The sequence below is a fragment of the Apium graveolens genome, unplaced genomic scaffold (assembly GCF_009905375.1).
Source record: "Apium graveolens cultivar Ventura unplaced genomic scaffold, ASM990537v1 ctg3519, whole genome shotgun sequence".
In the NCBI taxonomy this organism is placed as follows: domain Eukaryota; kingdom Viridiplantae; phylum Streptophyta; class Magnoliopsida; order Apiales; family Apiaceae; genus Apium; species Apium graveolens.
This window is the reverse complement of record NW_027418132.1, coordinates 17,769-34,794: the sequence shown is the minus strand read 5'-3', so window position 1 is coordinate 34,794 and position 17,026 is coordinate 17,769. Positions and strand designations below refer to the sequence as shown.

Genomic DNA, 17,026 nt, shown 5'->3' with positions numbered 1-17,026 from the left:
GAAATTATTTTAAAATTTTGAAATGTACGTTTTTGTTAAATTCGGGATATTTATAAAATTTAAAACTATTTTGATAATTTTTCGGGTTTATTTTACCCGCAACTTGGTTCGATAATTAGCGAATTGTCGGAAAAACTGAGATAGCGGGACACGTGTACGCATTTCCTTTACTTGTTGTGATACGTGGCAATAACAGAAGGAAGTAGAAAAAAAATATATAACAAAACCGCCCACCCCTGTTCATCTCTCTCGGCTGCTATATCTCTCTCACAACTCTCTCCTCGTCTTTCTCTCCTTCTTTCTTCCTTTTTCTCCTATCTTTTTCTTGTTTCTGGCGCCCATGTACTCTCTTTTCCGGCGACCCCGCCTCTGTTTCTTGGTTCCGTTGCCGGCGGTAGTCCGGTGAGTTCTGCTGCCTTGATGTCGGCTTGGTTAGTGGTTCCGCTATATATATACACACACACGCGTGTGTGTATATCACAGTGAAGGTTATGGTTGTTGTTGATTAAATACTATGTTCTGTGATTGTACCTTGTATTACTTCCGGTTGGCCTTGCTTTTCGGCCTGTTACTTTGCTTTTCTGATCACTTTTCTGAACTATTGTGCGTATCCTAAAGTGGATTTTTTGGATATTATGTAGGAAATTAATTGATTAACTTCCGTGAAATAAAAAATTAATCGCGTGCATAAATTTTTATTAATCGGTAGAATTTGCGAAGGAAGCCCAAAAATTATCCGGGTACCCGCGAATTTTACCGCCGTCAGCAATGAATTTTGATGAGCTGACGGTGGACCGTGATGATTATTCTGAGTCCTATATTTATAAAATACTATTTCATATTTAATTCGTATAATTATTAAAATAATATTTAGTGTGTAACATTAGCTTCCCGGAATAAACAATTTATTATACTAAAGTTGGGTAAATAAACGGGATTGTGAATTGCGAAATTGATTGATTTGTGTTTATAATTGGGATTTGACGTCGATTATGTTTCGATGAGTAGTCCGATAAACAAAAGAGACGCTGCCCGATTTTCGGGAACGTATCCTGTAAAATATCGGAAATATCACTCGGATGTGTATAACTATATAATTATAAATAACTTATTTTGTAAAATATAACTGACAACCCGTTCTCTGAAACAATGAGTATATATATTTTCCGAAAGTGAATATCAAGCTGAGTTTTGAATACGTGAACCCTAACTGATGCTTGTATTACAATAATGTATGTGTTACGAGTCGGGTTTTGTTAACGCACGGGTAGATTGTTAGTGAGGATATGTCAAGCATAATCGGAAGTCTAAATTAGGGTATTTCGACTCTGTAGGTTCTAGTCGGAAGGCCCGAGAATTGGCATTGGACACAAGATAGTTTGGTGGTCAGTCAAAAAGCTCAATAAGGTTTCAATCAAAGGACTTAAGTGTTGAGGTCGAATCCAGGATGGTTTAGTGGATAGACAATAAAGCCTAAGCGGTAGAGTCGGCTCAGAGTCGATCAGTAATAGTTGTAAAGCCCTGCAAGGCAAGTACTTCTAAACCTTTTTCGAGATATAATGCAAATATTTCTAAATTCTCTCGTGACATATTGTTAAGTATTCAAAATAGCTCTGTTTTATATTGTAAGTACTTTGAATCATTCAGCCTTGAACCTGAGCCACATCATTTGATCTTTGAGCTGAAAGCTTATTCCTTGTGAACCATTCCTTGTTGATTTACCAGATACTAAACTGCACAAATACGATACTACTCCATAAATATATACCCATCATATACCAAACACTGGAACAAAATTGTTTGAACATATAGAAACTTTTATACTCAACCATACCTTGAGACATCAAAGAACTAAACCTTGTAAAATTCTTGCATATCTAATACCTGATTCTCCTACGGGCTGAAGACCATTTCTTATACATACTTTGATACACCCTTGTGATACCCATGAATTGCATTATGCTTTTATTCAAGTGTTTTATCATCATTGATTATGATCTTGTTTTATTGAAGTACATTGTTTATCACACTGAACTGTTTTAGAATTGGATAGTTTTCTTTATGTGGACCAGATTCGTGGTCAAACCAGATTCGTGGTCGTAGTAAACCAATGTGGCCTTGGATCCAGTATATAGAGCAAAGCTGGGAGCCTTGCTCGGGGTTAGTGCGTGACTGATCAGCAGCCTAACCTTGGTTTTCAAATTTAAAATGAATATCCAATTCTAATGATTATTTAACAAGAAACTTGATTCTTCTAAATCATTCCATTTGAACATTATTTAACCTCAGTTATCGTTATTATGACTTGCTGAGCTAGTTAGCTCACTCTTGCGAATCTTTTTATGTATTCTACAGTTAAAAATGATATGGTTGATAGCGAGGTTCCTCAGCCCAGAGTACGAGCTAGGATTCCAGATTGAGTTGGATCGAGCTAGCAGGAGCTTTACATGGTAGTGAGATAGTAAGATTGTAAGAACAATTTCATTATCAGTTGTAAGTCAAATTAGTTGGGATTTGGGTACGTTGTAATAAAAGTTAAGATTGTGGCTTGTTTTCATACTTTAACCTGTTGCGATCCATGGTTGTATAAAGCAGGGTCATTACAAATAATATTTCATTTACAAGTTTATATATTGTGTGTGTGTTGTGGACCCCAAACTTCCGACCCGGGTTTGGAGGGCGCCACAAGTTGGTATCAGAGCTACATATTATAAGTCACTGAAACAAGCCTAGATTGTCGGGATTGGGTAGAGGGTTAGGATTAGGAATAGGAAATAGAAAGATAGGACGTTGTGCAGTTGAGTGCGACTGTATAATAGGTTTTCGGTATGATTGGCGTTGCGATTTGAAACTCTTAGCTCGCGATGTGATTTCCAGATAATGGCAATGGCAGATCCTGTTTTCCTTGTATCATTTGATCATTTGGAGCCTTCCGTTTGAGGACTTTTATAATTGGAGAAAAACATTGGATATCAATGCTAGTTGTGGTTAGGCGTCAAATGGCTTGTAACTGACACATATTTTTATGAGTAGTTTAGGGTTGAGCGAGATGGAGCGAAACACCCTCGTTCAGAACATGAAAAAAAAGAAAAATAAAGAAAAAGAAAAAGAAAAAAATATGTATTATGCATAATTGATCACGAGTGGGCTCTTTAATACTCGATTTATTAAGTTCTAGGGGACTTTGTGCCTAGTGACCTAAGGCTTTTATAGTCCGGGATCCGCTACCTAACGCTCGCTACATGGGTATTATTGCATAATCTTTTATGGACCTCGCTCATCACGATTAAATAAGCATGTTTGTATTTTTTTATGTGTTATCAATAAAAGCATGAATCATTGTATAACTCTGATAAAATTAAGGTGTTGTCAGTTATTTTGTGTTTATCGTTTATTCTGTTTATAACCTCGTGATTGTCTTGACGAAAGGTGAGTTATGATTATTAATCTAGTTTCGAGAGTATATTTGTTAAGCAATTGTACACACGCACATTTTTGGCTTGTGAGTTTATTTGTGGGATTTGATTGAACCTTGTGCGAATAATTGCATTCTTTGAGATGTTGCTCATTGATTGGTTTAGTTATTCTGAAGGGATCATTGCATTCATGTTAGTTGCATTCATGTATTTCTGTTTTGTTCTTTAAGTCTGTTTATGCTTAAGGATAAATATTGATTCAAGTTTGGGGGTATGATAAGTGACATTTATATCCACTTAGAACGCTTCGTAAAGGCTCGAATTGGTGTTTTGTACTCAAGTTGTTTGTGTTTTTGATTTGTTTTTGTAGTGTTTTGCATTTCAGGGCATATTCGAAAGAAGGAATGTATATTGCATGTTTTATGCTTAAAAGAGTGTTAGGATGGAACCTCGGTCGATTGCGCGCAAGAAACCAGGACGAGAAGTCAAGGAAACAAGAAAAATCAATTTTTTTCCAGAAGCTCGGTGCTGCCGCGATGGTCTTGGGAGCGGCCGCGCCCATTTGACAGAAAGCAAGGGCGGCCGCGCTGGTATACGGGCCGGCCGCGCCAGGTCGTTTTTCCAGAATCTTGATTTTATTCTAATTCGAAGAATTGAAGCGTCCAGATCGTCCAGAAGCCTATATATATAAAGCCGTTTTTCAGATAGAGGAGACCAGGGAAAGCAATAAGAAGACTTAGAGAGCACGAGACGGCTACGGAGAAGAAGACTTTTGTTTTCTTTAGTATAGTTGATACCTGGATGCTTATTTTCAATTTGTCTTAAACCCTAGTACTCTTATATTGTTTATTATCATGCTTTCATTGGAACCCATGGTGACGATGAGTTCGGTTATGAACTAATCATTGTCGTGGGGTTCTAACGGATTTACTTATGGATTTCTATAGTTAATTTGTTTCAATATCTTGGTGTATGGTGATTGACTGATATCCTAGTATTGGTTGTGCTTATTCGTCTTATTTGCATAGCTAACATATAAGATAGTGTGTTAATATCTATTGAAGCGAAAGTGAATATAGAGGTTTAGAACTTGTCATGCTAGCATGGGTTCATGTATAATTATTATGCATGATTCGTAGGTACTTTTAACCATCTTACTTGCCCTATGTAATCACGATAGATAACTTGCGCATTAAACCTTTATGTTGTCAAATTCTATATACATATAGGGTCTCAACATAATGGTGTCTATTCAGCTTCTATCTCTTTTATGGATGTTTGGTAGTAGGGTATTCGTAAAACGAAAGTTGGAGTTTACTAGTTTCGTGTTATTTGATTAGTTGTCATCACCATCACATGCTAAGGTTAAGAACAATGACTTTGAATGAAGTAGTAATGAAGTTAGAATCCCATGTTTGTCTCATATAGTTAATTCAATCACTTTTATTCTTAGTTAATTGCATGTTACTTTAATCTTAGTTATAAACATCTCAACTTGATTATTTTCTTAGCATTGAGCGATATATATACCATTGTTACATATGTGCATAATCTTAAGTTAACTAAAAAGAGTAACTATGGGAACGAACTAGAAAGTATTCTATATTACTTGCGAACGCGTATACTTGCGTGTAATTTTAGCGCGTGTTTTCTCCCTAACAGGGACTGAAATCATAGAAGAACTTCAAGTGCTTGTAGAGCTAAAGGGCCTCATTAAAAAATAATCAGGCTATGAGAAATTTGTTTGATGGTTGTAATTACTGAATTTATGTAATCACTAAATGTATAAAAGCTGTATTTGTTAATCTGTCATTTTTATGTAATCATTTTTAACTTGGGATTATACTTGGTATATTGCATGAATTTGTGATAAGCAATCTTCTCACAAATTGGGGGAGATTGTTGTGCAAGACATGCCTATATAATAACAAGACTAAGTCACATTGACAACACTAAGATTTAGTTATTTGGTAATCAACTTTGTGTTTTGTATTGTATTACTTGAGTATGTAAAATGGTTAGATGATTAAACTGGAGTATTTTTCAATAAACAGATTTAAGCTAAAGAATAAACTCTGGAAGAAGATCAAGCCATGATCATGCCTCAAAGAAAAGTGAAGAAGCTTGGAGTTGAATAAATTATTTTATGAAAAATATTCTAAGTCAAGATATCGACAAATTATAGATCAAGTAATATAGAGAAGTCATTTGAGAACTCCAGAATAACTTATCGAGAAGTCCAAAATGGCTTATAGAGAAGTCTCAGAGATATCGATAAGTCAAATGAAGATGTGAAGATTGGAGATATCGAAAAGTCATTTCTGCATGTAGAAACTCAGAGATATCGACAAGTCAAAATGAAGATGTGAAGATTGGAGATATCAACAAGTCAATTTATCATTAGAGATCTCAGAGATATCGACAAGTCAAAATGAATATAGGGATCTCTGAGATATCGACAAGTCAATTCTACATGTAGAAATCTCAGACATATCGACAAGTCATTTAGCATGCAAAGACCAAGAGACCTCGACAAGTCAATTATACCTATAGAGAACTCAGAGATCTCGATAAGTCATTATACTTATCAAGATGTCACTTCTCTATATAACAAACCGGAGATCTCGACATGCATCTCAAATACAGAATGCAAACAAATGAAGATTCAAGATTATCAGTCAACAAACGATCTATCAACTAGATTGAAAAGTCTACAAAGTAGCTGAGGAGAATACAAGATCAAGGGCCAAGATTAACTAGACAAAGGACGGTCACAGACCTGCAAAATTCTGCACAAATTTGCTAAGTTGGAAATGGAATAGAAAAATGTTGCTTTAGAAAATAGTTTAGTACATTTTAGTGCAAGTTTTGTAAACCTGTGCTGCTAGTGTATAAAGTATGCACTGGTCCTTAGTTTAAAAGTAACAAACATATTCATATTTTCTTGTATTCTCTCAAGGAAGAAGCTGAGTTCTTATATTTTTAAAAACAAAGAATTTGTAGAAAGACAAACTTAATTAATACAAATTAAGTAAGTTTTGAAATATTGTGTTTCATGTGCTTGTTATTTTAATTCTGCTAACATAATATCTTTACAATTAAACTATTTTGTTCACACACCATTATCCAAACTTTTAAAAGGCTAATATAAATAAAACACATTCACCCCCCGGTGTTGTACTCAATAACTAACAAAATGCGTGCTCCTCCGTGAGAGTTTTCTGAGGTACTTTGAATCACTCAAAATGAACAAAAGATGAATGAGATAATAATATCTAAAGATCATTCCTTGATACTGAAAATGTTGCTAAGAAACCTTAATCCCACATTAAAATGGAAAAGGGGTTTCCATTAAATTATATAGCACAACACTCTAGTAGTGTCTAAATGTGTTACTAAGGTCAGGGTCGAATCCATGAATTTTAGTTTAGGGGGACGCCGGACAAATTTTAAAAATATCCCTTTATATTTTTGAATTTTGAGGGGCCACTTTCAAATATTTTCAAAAAATTAATGGTGAAAAAAAGTAAAATTTGATTTTATGGGGATACGTGTCCCCCGGTACCCCTTACTAGATCCTCCCCTGACTAAGGTATTGCTTTATCCTCTACGTGCGCGCAGGATGGTGCAAATCATGGGATTTCAAGGCTAATTCGAAGTTTGCAAAGGCCGTGTGGGTGACGTGCGTACACGAATGTAGGAGGAAATTGAGCCGTCTAATCATGGACTAGTTTTGCTAATTGACTTGACAAAATATTAATTCGAGTGGTTACGGATTAATAATTAATTAACACAGTTTAATTAATTAATGGAGTAGCACACAAGTTTTATTATCCCTCTATATATAGCCTTAAGTCATAAGGTTTTATTTATTCGAAATCCTAGCCGTTCCCTCCTCTCTATATATTCGTCGGTAATAGTTTCTTACTCGATTCAAACTCGCTGATAGTGACGTTCTGCTTCACTGCAACTCGTTTAACTTGAGAGGCGGTTCGCTCACACATACAATGAGAGCTAATACGCTTTAAGGAGACAGTCACACATTGTACTCGGGTTTTTGGTTCCTATCTCCTCTTCCTTTATTTCGTTCACTGTTTTATACAACGATCTGTTACTCGCACACACAAATACATTTCTTTGCTTTTTTTTCACTTATTGTACAACTAAAAGTACCCGAGAATAAGCCTGCAAATTCCAATTTTTCCGTTATTTGCATAAAGTTGGTTCATACATGAAATATTAAATAATAAAATATTACTATCGAACAAGGTCATAATAATCAAAACTAAACTATTTATGACATGTTTGTGTGCGGCTTATAAGTCGGCTAATGACTTATAAGTCCGTAACAACTTATCGACGAGTGTTTATTCAATACAATTTATAAGCTAAATTTATAACTTATAAGCTGATAAGTTGAATATTAGCAATGACGTATTTTTTCTCAAATTATTTTATTATTTAATTTTTTTATTAACTTTAATATTTAATATATATTATTAAATGCTAAGCTAATTTAAAATTCACGAATAAAGATAATTATATTGAAAAATTATTTATTGTAGTTTAATTAGTTAAAAAATTATGACTTATAAGTAAAATTATTCAAACACTTATAAGCCACTTATTAATTTTAAAATATAAGTTACTTATTTAAATATTTCCCAAATGAGCACTTATTTACGAATAAGAAGTGTGCAAAAAGATTCTTGAATTATACATAGGAATTGACATTAACGATAAAAAATATTGTAAAAATAATAACAAAAATCTAACAGAAGGGAATTATGTAATAGGAAAATGAAAAAACTTGGAATACTTTTGAATAATGTGATCAAATACTTGTGAAAAATATTAGTAGTAATTTAATCGAAATAATTTTGGATAATATGCTTAACAGTGACCATTATTATTACCCAAATTCAAAATCGTGTTTAAGTAAAAAAGAAAACGGCGTTTACAGTTACATACACAAACCCCGTGATTGACTCTTGTTCGCATATGTCAGATAACGACCCGACAATCCCACGACGTCGTTTAAGAAATCCCAAAGCCCACACAAAAAAAGAAGAAGCAGTGAGCTAATGAGATGTGCCTGCCACTTATTTCAACAACAGACAACCAATCACCACTTACTAATATGTCCTGTACTTCATTTTCTACCTTTTAAATTTAAATTCAGATCTTCATTTTCAATTACTACTTTTTATTTATATCTCATTTTTTACTTGCATTCAACCTCATTAAACTTGGAGGTGAGCTCTTCAATTTGTCGAGTTTCGAGTTTACGCCGTCGTTTTGTTCATTGATTTAGTTACTTTTTGTGAATTTTGGTTTGTATTAGCACTGTGAGCTAAGTTTCATGCTGTAGATGTTATGATTGTGTAATGTACATACACACACACACACTTATGAATTAAAGGAAATGCAGTTGCATTTTTCGGGATTTTTAGTTTTTTTTTTTTTTGAATTTGTGGTTTTTTCCAGACTCGATGGTGTAGTTTTGTAATGCTGTAGTTTTTGTGTGTTCAGAGGATTTAAGTTTGTTCAGGTAGTGTGTTATTTTTGGTTATAATTCAATTCTGTTGATGTCTGGGGAATTTGGAGTTGGTTGCGGTGGTATGTTTCATTTTGGTTAATTATGGCACGATTTTTCACCGCATGAACTGATCATTTTAAGAATAGGAGTAGCATTTAGTGAATATTATTGATTCTGATTATGCATTTGAGTTTTGAACGAAAATTAAGAACAGAAGGAGAGGATATTTTGCGAGCATTATTTTTTGTAAGAATCATAATTTCGTCCAGTAATCATTATGATTTTGCCTTTTTTATCTGGTGAAATATGTTAAGAGGTAGTCATCAGCTTATATATGTTTCCTTTCTAATATAGTGACTTGGTAAAAGGTTACTAATTTCTCGTATGAACTGCATATTTGGAAGTTTGGGTATGTAGATTGTTAGATAGAGAGGGAGCAGGGTTTGGGGGGGGGGGTCGATCAACATTGTTTTGTTTGCTTATTTTCATTTAGAACAAACACATGCTGGATCAAACATATGTAATTACTAGATAACATGTACTAGATCTCTGAATGCATTTCTGTGACAGGGCTGAAACCATCATCATGGGCGTCTCTGGAAAATGGATCAGAGCATTGGTTGGTTCAAAGAAATCACAGAGGTCACAATCTTCAGAAAAAGAGGAAAATGTTGGTGCTTATCTAAACTCATCTTATTTTTTGTGTTGTTTAGAGATATACTGTAGTACGACTCTTGCAATATTTGGTTCCTTGTAAGGTATTGTCTAAATTCAATGCCATCTTCAGACTGTTAGAATTAAAGGCACACAAAGAACTGATCTAAAAAATGAAACAAACTTGATTGTAGGGATTGAGCCTATGCAAGCTAATCCTTGTGTATGTTAGCATAGATACTGTTTGCAATCAAATAATGTAGTGAAAAGTTGTGATTTCTGTACCCCTATAAAGCCATATTTCCCTAAGCCTAATCTATGATCTCAATAATTCATGCTAACCCTCATCATTCGAATACCCCAACATACTTCACATGTAGTGGTACAGCTCTGGAAACTCTTGCATTCTTTCGTGCTACCAACTGCAAGCATGAATAATGACTTTTGAAGAACTTCTTAAAGCCATTTCTATCAGTCGCAGGCTTCAAAGTGGTAATCAGCAAGCATTCTTCGGTTCACATAACCCAATATTGTTCTTTTACTTTTTTTAAGGACGTCGGGTTTTATATCAGCATTTATCCTGATCATAGTATTTATTATCAATTAATTTTTTTGCTAAAAAGGTTTGTCCTTTGCAGAGAGATCTGGCTTCTGGAAAGTTTCGGCACCGAAGGAGGCATTCGGTTGAATTTGAAAGTGATATACTTCAAGATGAGTTCAATGACAAAACTGCCACAGCAGTCAAAGAAGAACATTCGGCATCAGATGCTGGTGCATCCCCTTCCAATTCATTTCAAATGGTGAATGCATCTCAAATTGAACAAAATATGAGAGAGCAATGGGCAGCTACATGTATCCAGACTGCTTTTCGAGGAGTTTTGGTACCAAACTTGCTCTAATTTTTAAGCTGTCAAAATTTTGCAACTTAATGTCGCTTTCTGTATGTACTAAATGTTTAAATGGCTATCTGGACAAGTTATACAATGTGTTGGATCAAAATTCCCAACTTGTTATGTTTGTTGTCAAAACCATCTTTAGATTATGAAGGAACAGACATGCTTTTTTGAAATTCAGATTTTTTATTTTGTATTGCTTATGAGATGGATCTTATGTGCTATATTTCTTATAGAAAAGACCTGAAAAAGAAAATTTTAATGTGCGGAGTGGCTGAATCTAATATTAATCCATAGGAAACAGAGAAGCAACAGAGGAAACTAATTGATTGTATAATGTCTTTATAGCTGAAACAAGTGCTGAACATCTGCCAATGGCCTCTTTCTCTTTGTAAATGAATAACTATGTTGCATGCATGTAGTCGATAAAGCTAAATGGTATTTACCATTTAGCTGGGCCATTTCCCTTTTCGTTCTTGCTGTAGCCAAAATAACAGCAAGCAAGATACAGTAAACAGTTTGCCATTGAAAGGCAACTTCTAATCGAGAAAGTTTTAATAATTACATAAACGATGATTAGAGGAAAAAAGTTTTAATGAAGTTGCTGTTCCACCCTAATTCGCCATCAATCTTTACATATTTAGTTTTTTTTTTTGTTTTTCCTTTTTGTCCTACATAACAGATTGAATAAGTAATATCCTTCTATCGCATCTAGGACATGGTTATTTCCTTTGTTTCTCTTTCAGAAACTGCCTTGTAGTTGCTTGATTCCTCTTGTATAAGACCTAACCAGATTTAGCATCTCTATCCTCAAGCGACTATGCTATGTTACTAAAATAGGATTGAGTGGCAAGATTGATTCCAGGAACTTGTTAGATAGTTTTATGCAGAGATCAACCTGAAGGAACATCTGTTTTCCCTATGACTTATTCAATAGTTAATTTCCTGACCCAAAAAAGTTTTAACATTCTAAATTACTAATAATTCACCATTTAAAGTGTATGCAACAATATGTCACTTTTTTGTAAGGCAGTTGGATTACCATATTTTTCAATGTGATCAATTTCTTTACATAGTTCTTGTTAAGCAATCTTCAGATTTTGGTTGTTTAAATGACATGAAATGTTCTGGTGATTAATATTAGGCGAGGCGAGCACTAAGAGCTCTAAAAGGACTAGTAAGACTGCAAGCCCTTGTCAGGGGGCATGCTGTAAGAAAACAAGCGGCGATCACCCTTCGCTGTATGCAAGCTTTAGTAAGAGTTCAGGCTCGTGTGCGAGCTAGACGTGTTCGCCTGGCACTGGAAAACCAAACATCAGAGCAGAAACGTCAACAACAACTTGAACAGGAAGCCCGTGTTCGAGAAATCGAGGTATGTGCTTTATACTATCCTTACTAATTCTAGTTAATTGATAATTTTTTTAAGTGATATCAAATAAAAACCAATAATGAAAGTAATTTGAGTACCATTAAAAAATTAGATCCAATGGTCATATAACATAAGTAATCAGAGTGCCATTAATTCCCATGGTAATATAACATATGGTAAAGGGTTACAATTTCTGTATGCTAGTTTCACCATATATATGTAAATGGAATCTTTTTCATTCATCTGCAGAAAAATTATAAATTCCTTGAGGTAGCATACTTGTTTCCTTAATGATGAATGGCTGGGACTCTGTAAATTTTGCTAGCCATAAGTCCCTGTTCTTGTTGGGGAATATGTGCGCAAGTTTTATTTCCTTTGTGCCTTTCAATTTGTTTTCTAGATATTTGTAGTTAATTCTGATCCTTTTACCCAGGGCCTGAAATAGAGAAATTGTAAGTAACCAGGGACGGAGGCAAGGGGTGGCTGGCGGGTGCGGCCGCCACCCCAAACCTGGTATAATCATGAAATTAGTATTAAAATTTACAGAAAAAATATATATTAATATATTTAGTACTAAAATGTCGTTATTTCTAAATTCCGCACCCTCAAAAATATTTAAATTTTATGAATATAGTACTAAAATTAATGATTTTTGTTTTTTACAATAATTTCTGAATTTAGATACGTGAATTCAAGTATATTTGTACATTGAAATTGTGAAAAATAACTTTTATTAATTTATTTAATATATAATAAAATATAAAAATATATAAGTTACTCTGAATTTTTTTTCGCCCTTGCAACCTCCCGTTTCTAGCTCCGTCTCTGCTTGTAACAGTACTAACCTAAATTGATATCACACTATGTCAGAGTTCTTATATAGAAAGAGAGAATATTAAGCTTGTAATGGAAACTTAGAGTTGCAGCTTCATTATTTTTGAAGTGTAGGTGTGTATTGAAACTCTGTTACACTTCTAACCTAAGCTTACATATACTTGAGCCTCGTATAAAGCTGGGCTGTCATGCAGTAGACATTATATGAGGTACCAATTAGGAGATTGTACTTTCTAAACCTAATTGCCTTTGATGGTAGGACTTTATTTTTTAACTTAAGGTTTACATTATCATCTTTCTTGTAATTACTCACAGGAAGGCTGGTGCGACGGGGTAGGATCAGTTGAACAAATTCAAGCCAAGTTGTTAAAGAGACAGGAGGCAGCAGCAAAGCGCGAGAGAGCCATGGCATATGCGTTGGCTCACCAGGTAAACAACTTATCCTTTTTAACAGTGTTTCATAGACAAAGAAGTTTTTCTCCAAAGTTGTGTGTGTGTGTGTTTTATGTATGTTTGGAGAAATTTGCCTTTCATTTGTCGAGTTTTTGATCATTAAAAATGATTACTAGACTTACAATTCATGTTCTGTACTATATCTTTTATGTAATTGTATTGATCTCTATAATGGTTCTTATCACTGTACATGTATGCAGTGGCAGGCTGGATCAAGGCAAATGGCTGCTCCTTCTAAATTTGAACCAGATAAGAGCAACTGGGGATGGAACTGGTTGGAGAGATGGATGGCTGTTCGTCCATGGGAGAATCGTTTTCTTGACATCAATCAGCAAGATGGAACAGCTGTAGATACTGAACTGGGTGAGGGAAATAATGTGATGATGAAAAAACTTTCTGCAAAGAATGCTATTCCGTTGAACCCCGATTTAAACACCACTAGTGAGAAATTGGTTCTATCTCATTCCGATGGCTGTGACTCCTCACCCACTAGGTCCAGCAGCATACAAGAAACATCCGCCACATCGTTCACCAAGGGAAAAGCTAAACCTATCTTTGAAGACCCGGTCAAAGAAGTCAGTTCAAGACCTGGTGTTGGTTCAAGATCTCATAGTAATCCTAAGGAGAGATCCTCACTTCTGGATAAACAAGCAAAGAAGCGGCAGTCTCTTCCTAATTATGGTGAGTTCTTCACTCTGTATCCTCATGCTTAAATGATATACTCTCTGTTTATAATGAGAGCTGTTTGGTTGCATACACGGGATGGAGGGGTGTCCGTCATTGTCCTCTCGACGAGTGTAGGTGAAAATACTGGTCATAGTCTACATAATAACTAAGGCTTTTGTATTTTATAAAAGATAGTAACTTATAAATATACTTCAGTCTGATGTTTTATATTGTAGTATTAAAAGACATATGTTGTTAATCTGTATTATTAACTTTTAAAGTTTCTAAATTTTTGATGATAAATAAAATTCTTACATACAAATAGAAAATTTATTTTTACATAAAAAATTAAACATGCAGGAGTGGATCTTGTTAGAATACCCTGGTTCCTTATAACAGTGCCCAGTGGGGGCTACAACTTTCAAGAAATTATAAACTAATGCTATATAGTTATAATAGTGGTTATTAATTGGCACTGAGCCTAGCTGGTTTGCACTTTCACTTGGGAGTTGTTTGGTCCGGGTTTAGTCCTTCCAATCTTGTCATATGAATCATATCTTCTTTTCTCAATTATCAGTTTTAGGCTTCTATACATTCAACAAATTTTAAGTACATAATTGTTTTATCTGTATTACGACTACCAGCAGGTCTTCTACACGTGCAAGGTGCTTGGACATTAGAAAATATATTTCTTCATAGAAAAATAATATTGTTCAATATTTCTCTCACCTGAGATACAAGTAGAATAGAAATTTGCGAACATACTACAAAAGACTCCAATTTGATTTTGACAGTAGTATAGATTAGTGTTGATAGCATACACGTATAATTTGTTTCGTTGAAAGAAGTTTGTCACTTGTTAATCTAATTGGAATGATTAAGTGGATGCCCCGAAACCGGTTTCAGAATTAACAATCATTTATTCATATCAGCGTAAGTTTTCAGAATGAGATATTGATATTTTAGCTATAAGCAGAATATTAATTAGGGCATGACGTGCCAAAGCCGGTCGCAATGTTTTGTAGCCTTATTCTCTGGACTATACTCTTTTATCCCATCTGGAATTATATTTTTAGAGATATATTATATATATATTGTTAACATACCAAATAATATATGAACTTAATGTAAAATAATTATTTAGAAAAATTGACTAAATATATTAACCTTTTTTATCTGGACTTGGCCTGAAAGTGTGCAACATGCATTCGTGTTCGTTTTGGAGACTACAATATTGTGAAAATTTTACAAGTGTCCAAGGTCAAGTGTCCGGCACGGTAGTAGAGGCAGCGTGAAAAGTTGAATAGTCTGGTTAACAGAGCATATAACAATTGGAGTCTCGAGTATAGAACAACTATAATTGCAGAATCTAACCATTGGAAATGTTATATTTCATACTGTATGATACTTAGCATTTTACTTTTAAGCCATGTATACAATACAGGGTATATATGATTGTCCTTCCCATCACTGTAACATTTATTGGTTACCACACCTATTAAATGAACTTTAATTCTAATTTCAAGTTGAAGGCTTGTAAACGTCAAACTTATAACAATAGCCATTAGCACAGAACCACCAGCGGGATCTTTATAATTGATATCGCAATTCGACGTTTATTCTTTGTTATGCTCTCAACACCATAGATTTGTGAATTACTGTGACTGATTGAGTGATGCTTTGTTGATTTGGTTTCAACCATTTATGGAATATTTTGGCAATAACTTCGTGATTTGCTTTGGTTCCCAAAGTAGGCCTATCTATATATATATGCGGAATACTAAATCATTGATAATAATTAATCTTGGGATATATATGTTGGAAACTAGTATGATGTCGTCTTAAGATGCCTTTTTCTCATGGCTTCCCAGTGCACCTTACGAAGGACATATGGCCTTGACGATTATACTTCTAGCCACTTTGGACTAAAATTCCACCACTGCAATTCCATATTTGTCCATGTCCACGCTATTTAACCACTTAAATATGAATGAACTTTTTATGAATTAACATATTTTACCTTAGTTTTGTGTTCATAGCTTGATTCTTGATATATAGGTACTTATACTTTACTACTATGTTTTTGTTGTGGTGTTAATTTAAAGTTTAATTATGGGTAAAGGTGCCACTACTGTCTACTCTTTATTCTCATCACTGAAATTTGTACTCAAACAAAATAATAATGAAAATATTAATTATAATGAACATGAATAATGACAGCTTGTGTAAGGATAGTTTCACAGGTAATGACCATCATATTAGGACGCAAAAAGTATATCTTGCTAACAATGAGTTTTCATTGTAATACAGTCATGTCTTTTGCCTTGACCAAGTTTTTCAATGTTTGTTTCTGATTGTGTGGTTTGATCATTGATATCAAATTTCATGACCAGGGCAAGGTGGACAAGGTGTCGGAGTTCATACAAGCAAGCAACCAGCTAGAACTGCAGTAAGAAGAAATGGTACCACCCAAAAGCCTATTATAGATAAAACCAAGATCAATGGACGGTGAGCTTGACACTTCGAAATTGATCAAGTATGTGTTGATTATCATATGCATTAAATCCATGGAAAACCTTAGTCTCCACATGCTCTCCGACCGTATCTTTGTAAATATCAAAGCATGTTGAGTTGAAGTTATTGGTCTAGTTCTGCTGGTGGTGAGTTCATCAGCCGTACCCTGTTGGTACCGAAATAAAATGAGCTGGACCAGATTAAGCGGCTTTTGGTTATGTGATAATTGTCGGTGTGTGTTGTTAATTTCCAGCTGCAACTCTTGTTGTATTGCTATTTTTTTTCATCCGAGTCCTTTCTGTTGTGTAGTGTTACTAGTCGAGTACTTTTGTTCATCCGCAGTTTAGGGGACTTCACAACTTGCAAGTGTAATGTTTGTATTTACTAGTTGTATACCAAAATGTAATAGCCATGTGCAAGTTAGTCTACTAAGTCTACTACCAATTTGTTGAATGCCTTCACTTCAGTCGACAGACTTTGTGGCAGACTTCAGTTTCAGTGTCTATTGTTCATCATACAAATAGTAGTATGACAGCAGAATAAAGTATCTTCGTGACTTGATTTATAGAATAGAAGTTTGTACATTGTTAATTACATGACAGGTGCTCTACATTTGTAAACAAATGTTTAATTTTTTCAAAGAGGGAGCTTAAGTTTTGATCACAGATCTTGGGGAAAGATCGACTCC

The 17,026-nt window shown here is 34.5% G+C and overlaps 1 protein-coding gene across 1 annotated transcript; it reads left to right on the top strand.

The window, feature by feature from the left end:
* Window positions 1-8,507: 8,507 nt before the first annotated feature.
* LOC141701190 (protein IQ-DOMAIN 5-like) lies at window positions 8,508-16,823 on the top strand. The gene is made up of 7 exons (XM_074504853.1): window positions 8,508-8,671; window positions 9,526-9,625; window positions 10,248-10,490; window positions 11,647-11,874; window positions 13,021-13,134; window positions 13,359-13,839; window positions 16,218-16,823. The coding sequence occupies exons 2-7, from the start codon at window positions 9,542-9,544 to the stop codon at window positions 16,334-16,336; spliced, it is 1,269 nt and encodes a 422-aa protein (XP_074360954.1). The 5' UTR covers window positions 8,508-8,671; window positions 9,526-9,541; the 3' UTR covers window positions 16,337-16,823.
* The last annotated feature ends 203 nt before the right edge of the window (window positions 16,824-17,026 follow it).